Raw genomic sequence first — 6,995 nt, 5'->3', positions numbered from 1 at the left:
CCTTTTGGCCAGAGCTGGTGCCAGGAACGGGGATGGGCATCACCCCCCCCCCACTGCAGGGTGCAGGACACCCCCAGTGAGGGGCTGTGGGGCTCTGCAGCTGGAATTGGGGCTCTCTCCAGGCCCAAAGCCCGCAGCAACAGGGGTGATCCCTGCCTGGCACCCAGAGCTGTGCCCCAGGGTTTATCCATTGGGGGTGACCCCCCAAGGATGACGCTCCACCCATCTCCAGCTCCCTCAGGGAGGGGGTGACCCTCCACACCCACCGTTTTGTAGAAGGCTTTGGATTGTGCTCCAAGCACCTCTGATTTGGAGACCAGGTCGTCCAGCTTCTCCCCACGCTCCAGCAGTGATTCCATGGTGTTGTGCTGCCAGAGAAACATGTGCTGAGCCCCAGCACCAGGCCCCCACACCCTGCAGCAGGAGATGGAGGTGCCACCATCCCCCATCCCACCCTCCTACAGTCCCCCCAGCTCTGCAGCCCCAAGGGAGACGGGAACTTGGCCGGGGGCAGTAGCAGCAGAGCTCCCACTGGGTCGCCAGGCAGAGAAGAGACCAGCATTTGGAGGAGGGGTCAGAGCCCTGGTGCTTGTGTCCAGCCAGGTGGGAAATGCCCAAGGAGAAAAAAGGAGGGAAGGGAAGAAGGGGAAGGGAAAAGGAAGCTCCCACACCAGGGAGGTCTCCAGGGTCGACTCTACCCCTGCCCCATACCGTGCCCCCAGGGACCACCGGCTTGTGCAGGCAGGAGCGTCCTGCAGCCTCACCAGGATGATTTTGGTCTCGTCCAGCTCTGCCTGCACTCGGGTCATCGGGTCGGCGTCACGGGGGTTCTGGGGGGAAAAAACATGCTGCTGGCACCACCACAGGGACACCAGGGTCCCCTGGACACAGCCCCAGAGCACCGGGGTCCCAGCATGCGCCAGAGTGTTGCCCACCTCCCCTGCCACTTTCAGGGCTGTAGGGAGCACAGGGATCCTCTGTCCTGGTGCCCTGCAGCGTCCCAGGGGTCTGTACCTGGTATTTGCTGAGGTATCCATCCAAGGCAGAGTAGGTGATGGTGGCAGGTGACCCTGAGGGCCAGTCCATCTTGCTGACCTGCCTGGAGAACTCATCCAGCACCTGCCAGGTAAGGAAGCAGCAGTTACCACCCAGGAGCCGCAGCTGTGGGGCCACAGTGGCTGGAGGGGTTTTGCTCGTCAAAATAGGAGATCTGGAGATTTTTGGGAAGGGACCTTACAGCTCATCCTCCCTCTGGCATGGGCAGGGACACCTTCCACTATCTCAGGTTGTTCCAAGGACAGTCCAGCTTGGCCTTGGACACTTCCAGGGAATGGGGATGCTCTGGGCAACCTATGCCAGGGCATCACCAGCCTCACAGCCAAGAATTCCTTCCCAATACCCCATCTCACCCTGCCCTCTGGCAGTGGGAAGCCACTGCCCTTTGTCCTGTCCCTCCAGGCCCTTGTCCAAATTCCCTCTCCAGCTCTCTTGGAGCCCCTTTAGGTACTGGAAGAGGGTCTGGGGTCTCCCTGGAGCCTTCTCTTCTCCAGGCTGGAGAGGCACAAAAAGGGTTGTCCAGCCTTGACACAGGCTGCCCAGGGCAGTGGTGGAGTCCCCATCCCTGGAAGCATCCAAAGAAACACACAGACATGGCACCTGGGGACATGGTTTAGTGGTGGCCTTGGCCATGTTGGAGAAATGGTTGGACTTGATGGCCTTGCAGGGCTTGTCCAACCAAAACAATTCCACTGTTCCATGAGAGGTGCTCCTGCCCTCTGACCACCTTGGTGACCCTGCCCCCCCACCCCTCCTCCTCTTCTGAATGAGCTGAGGGCAGAGACACGAATGAACAGGCCTGGCACACGAGGACCAGAGCAATGCCCAGGCCAAGGTGGCCGGCCCCGACTCTCCGCAAAGCCCTGCATGTGCCAGGGTGGGGAGACTGGAGGAGGCCCCTGGAGCAGCTCCCAGCATGTGCCCTCACCTTGTCCAGCAAGGTGAAACAAACCCGCTGTGGATACTCATTGTCTGCGATCACCACTCCGGCCAGCCCGTCGGTCCGCACATACACGTGGCACAGGTACTCTGGGAAGGAAATTCCTGTTAGAGATGCAGCAAAGGTCCTGAGCCTTCCCCAGCACCCACCACCTTCCCCCCAGCCCCCACAGTTTTCCCCCCTCCCCAAAACCACCCCGGAAGGTGTCATCAGCACCTGCATTTTTCATTAATTCATTAGGAAAGCAGGAAGGGCTTAAAATTAAAAGCCCCAAGTTGTGCTGTGGCAGGGGACCACAGCCATGCCACACAGTGTGGGACATGAAACCGACAACACATGGTAGCCAGAGGTAGATAAAAACCAGTGGGGGAAGAGCTCAGCCTATTTTTAACTAATTTTATTAATAACAAGGCTGGGGTGTCATTAAAGAGGCTCCAGCAGCCTCTCCAGGCTGTGCCCCACATGTCCTGGGGCTCGGGAGGCATGTGAAGCAGGACAGGGAGGCTGGAACGAGGTGAGAATTTGGGATACGGAGCCTGGACTTGCATGGCAAAGCCAGCACAGCCACCCTGTGGTGGGGGGGTCGGGGAAGTTGGGGGGGGCTGCAACCCAACAGCTCCAGGGGTGCCAAGGGGGACATGGAGAATGCAGACACTGGAGCAGTTCCCTGCTCCCTCCAAAGCCTCTGCTGCACCGAGCTGGGCTCACACCCGGCCCAGCCCCTCACGCCATCAGTGCCGCTCACCCGGGCACTGGGCTTGGCGGGACCTTCCCCAGGAATGGGCCGCAGGGAAGCGGACACGCTGCTCTCACCTTGCTCCTTGACCGAGGCCCTGCTGCCCAGCGCCGAGCGCTCCGCAATCAGCTGGCTCGTGAACGTCATGAACTCCTGCACACTGTGGGGACACAGCGCAGGGCCTGGGGCAGTGCTGGGGAAGCAGCTGGCCCACAGCACCCCGGTGTGCAGGGGTAACGAGCCCTTCCCCCGCCCCAGTCCCCGAGTCTGGGCTGTGGGGCTGCAGCTGAGCACTGGGTTTTACTTGGGAGAGAGGCTGGACCCTGCACCTCTGCAGAGTGGCAACCCCCAAACACATACCTCCAGCCACCACCCAGACCCAGGGGAGCACCCAGAGCCCTCCAGTTGCAGTGACAGGCTTGTGTCCTTGGGCTGAACTTGCTTTTTGGGGATTTAGCAGAAAGCAAAAATGCCACTGAACCTGGCTCTGCCCGGCCAACACCTGGTGACCAGCTGCATCATGGAATCATGGAATGATTTGGGTTGGAAGGGACTTTAAAGACCATCCAGTTCCATCCCCTGCTGACACCTTCCACTAGAATCACAGAATCATAAAATATGCTGAGTTCAAGGGACCCATCAGGATCATTGAGTGCAACCCCTGGCTCTGCACAGAACACCCCAACCATCCCACCCTGTCCCTGAGAGCATTGTCCAAACGCTTCTTGAACTTAGGCTTCGTGCTGTGACCACTGCCCTGGGGAGCCTGCTCAGTGCCCAAACACCCTTTGGGGGAAAAACCTTTTCCTGATATCCAACCTAACCCTCCCCTGACACGGCTCCAGCCATTCCCTCAGGTCCTGTCAGTGGTCACAGAGATCGGAGCTGCTTCTCTGCTGCCCCTCGGGAGGATGTTGAAGAGCACAGGGAGGTCTCCCCTCAGTCTCCTCCAGCTGAACACATCAAATGCCCTCAGATGCTCCTCATATGGCCCCTCCAGACCCTTCCTCATCCTTGTGGCCTACTTTGGATGCTCTCCAATGGCTTAACATCTTTTTTTAATTTGTTGTGCCCAAAACTGCCCCAGGACTTGAGGTGAGGCCACCCCAGTGCAGAGCAGAGCAGGACAATCCCTCCCTGTCCTTCTTGCCATGAAAGGCCCAGAACTGGACACAGCCCTCAAGGGGCCTCAACAGGGCCAGCACAGGGGATGGTCACTCTCCTGGGCCTGTGGCCACACCATGGCTGGCACAGGCCAGGTGCCATTGGCCTCCTTGCACACCTGGGCTCATGCCCAGTCACAGCCGACCAGGAGACCCAGGTTCTTTTCCAATTCTCCAGCCACTCTGCTCCAGCCTGGAGTGCTGCCTGGGGTTGTTGTGGCCCAAGACCAGGACCCATCACTTGGGCTTGTTGACTCCTCACAGCGTTGGCCTTTGCCCATCGATCCAGCCCGTCACTCCGTGCCTGTGTCCCAAGTCCCTCTCCAGCTCTCTTGAAGCCCCACTAGGCACTGGAAGGGACCCTAAGGGTCCCCAGGTCCTTCTCTTCTCCAGCTGAACAGCCCCAGCTCTCCCAACCTGCCCCCAGAGCAGAAGGGCTCCAGCCCTTACAGCATCTCTGTGGCCTCCTCTGGACTTGTTCCAGCAGCTCCACATCCCTCTGATGTCAGGTCCCAGAGTTCGAGGCAGCTCTGTAGGTGGGGTCTCACCTGAGCGGGTCACAGGGGCAGAACTCGCCCTGCCCACGCTGAGCCCAGGACAGGGATGCCCTCCCCATCCCAGGGGGATGTTTGACCCCCCAGGCATCCAGCCACCCCTGTGAGTCAAAGTTAAAGAATATCCTTAAGCCAGACTTGCTCTAAGTTTGGAAAACATTCCTGAGCCCAGGCTCAGGCCTGTCCAACAGGCTCCTCAGTGATCCCTCCTCATCCCACAGCAAAGGAAAAGAGGCCAAAAATAATGAGCAAGAGTAAAATAAACCTGTTTCCAAAACACCACATCGTGGGCATGCTGGAATTAGCCAATGTGGGGCAACGCATTCCCCAATTCAGCTGGAAAATCCCAGGAAGGGATATTTGTCAAGGATCAAGTTACAAAGTTTGCAAACACCAAGGAGTGGGACAGCTCCTGCTTGGGAGGTGATGTGGTGCCAAGGAAACGTCACTGGACAGAGACACTGGCATGGCAAAGACCACGGTCTTCTGACTGCCTCCCACTGCTGGAAGCAATTCCAGAGGGGAAGTTGCCTCTCCCAGTTTACACATCCCTTAGAGTGGTCTGCAATCCTCCCAGCCCGGACACCAGTTCCACAGAGACTCTGGACTGTCGGGGTTTCAGGCACTACAGAACAAAGTCCAGCCCAAGGATTCCTGAACATCCTGAACATCTCAGCTTCGTCAGAGAGGGAACATGGACACCTTCCTCCTAGTCTAGGGATCTGCTGCCAGCCACGGCCCCCACCATGACCCCAGGTTTTCATATCTAGGTTGGAAAAGACATTTAAGATCACTGAGTCCGAACGATGCCTTAGGCTTGAATGATGCATCACAACCCTATGTCAGTTAGATCCCAGCATGTATCTTCTTCAAGGACACCTCTTCCACTGTGAATACTGCTTTTATTTCCCAGTATTCCTGAAGGAACTGCCCACTCAAGACTCCACTCTGCCTTCCTGACCCTGCCAAATTCCCTGGCAGATGTTCAGCAGACATGAGGCACTGGCACAGCCCAGCCCTGTGCTCCCGCCCAGCAGGTTCCACAGCTCCCAGGAGCCACAGCCCTGTTTATCCCAGACCCAACCCTTTGACCCAACTCTCTGGGAACTCCAGAGCCTCAAAAAAATGAATGTGCAGCATTTTAACCCAAACTTCAGCTAAACACACCTTAAACACCACACCTGGGCCAAGCTCTTGCAGATCCTCCGAGCACCACCCATGAATCAGCCTGGGAAAAGCATCAAATCCCAGGAACAGCTGCATGACTGACACACACCCTCTCCAAACCTCACTGCTCTTCCCAAAATCCCAGGCTCTTCTTCAGGCAGAGACGCAGCCTGCTGTGAGGGAAGCCCACAGCATAAACACACAGGGAATTTTCCCAGGATTTGGGAAAACAAGAGCTGCAGCTACAGAGTGTTTTGGGACTGGAGCTGATGTCACACGCTGGCACCGCTCCGCGTCCCACTCGCACATTTGGCTAAGAAAGAGCTTTTTAAGACAGCCTTACTTCAGTCTTTCCCCTTTACCCCTGGAATTACAGAACCAAATGTGCCTGAGGTTCCATAAAACCTTGGCATTGAAAATTCGGGTCCCAGAAGAATTTCCTAACTCCTTTACCATCTGAGGCAGGCACTGGGAACAACCTGTTCCACAGCATGCTCCTGCTTTGTTTGACAGCTTCAGGAGGTTTTCGGGAGCTGCCGAGAGCTCCCTGATCCCTGTGAGCGCAGTGGAACACCGGGAGTCTGGACTGGCATCTGGGGCTCAACCAGCTCACCTGAAGCCATTGGAATAACTTGAGCAGGGTTTTGTGGGCTGGGAAAAGCTTCAAGTGAGTCCAAACAACCCATGGGCACCAGGATCCAGGCGAGTCCTGTGAGCCTAGCACAGACAGGCCTCTTCTCACCCCACCCAAGGGGAAAGAGCTGAGCCCACTCCCAGGGTATCCCCACACCCTGATTTCATGGCTTGGCTGCACTGGAGGATTTGTGGAGTCAGACCTGACCTACTGCTGGCTGGGGCTCCAGGAATTTCACTCCATTCCTGAGGCTGACCCATCATTCCAAGTGCTGCAGCAGGTCACAGCACCCAGGTTGTGGCTCTAGGGGTATTACCCCTTAAGAAAAGCCTTTCACTGCTGCCACTGCAGCCCCAGTGGGGCAGAAAACCTCCCAAAAGCTTCTGCTTCCCCTCCCCAAGGTCCTGCCTGAGCCACACACCAGCCTACAGCACATGGAGGCAATTCCCCCTCCCCAGCCCCCCCAAAAGTTCCAGCGGCCCAGCACCCACCTGGATCTCTGAAAGAAGTTGAAGGTGGACACATCATAGGCAGCTTTGAGCAAATGCACTTTGGCGTCACCCTTGTAAAGGACACTTAGGCTGTAGAGCCTCATCGCGGTGGCTCCGTGTGCCTGGGGGGAAAAAAGGGTTGGGGCTGAGGCCATGCAGGGGCCAGGACACCCCCGGACCTCCCTCTGCCACAGCCGTGCCTGGGGTTGCCCCCAAACCCTCCTTCCGTCCTTTAAATGCTATCCCAGACAGCC

The 6,995-nt window shown here is 57.5% G+C and overlaps 1 protein-coding gene across 1 annotated transcript; it reads right to left on the bottom strand.

Moving 5' to 3' along the window:
* Positions 1-5: 5 nt before the first annotated feature.
* YKT6 (YKT6 v-SNARE homolog (S. cerevisiae)) lies at positions 6-6,989 on the bottom strand (the record flags this gene model as incomplete). Its single annotated transcript, XM_017738710.1, has 6 exons — positions 6,742-6,989; positions 2,810-2,892; positions 1,985-2,085; positions 1,015-1,119; positions 765-830; positions 6-368 (listed from the first exon to the last, which is right to left on the bottom strand). Coding segments are annotated over exons 1-6 (873 nt in total), but the record flags the coding sequence as incomplete, so codon positions are not given.
* Positions 6,990-6,995: the final 6 nt, after the last annotated feature.

The sequence above is a fragment of the Corvus brachyrhynchos genome, unplaced genomic scaffold, assembly GCF_000691975.1.
Source record: "Corvus brachyrhynchos isolate BGI_N302 unplaced genomic scaffold, ASM69197v1 scaffold141, whole genome shotgun sequence".
Taxonomy (NCBI): Eukaryota; Metazoa; Chordata; class Aves; order Passeriformes; family Corvidae; genus Corvus; species Corvus brachyrhynchos.
Note: the sequence above shows the minus strand (reverse complement) of the source record. Positions and strands in the feature narration are given on the sequence as shown.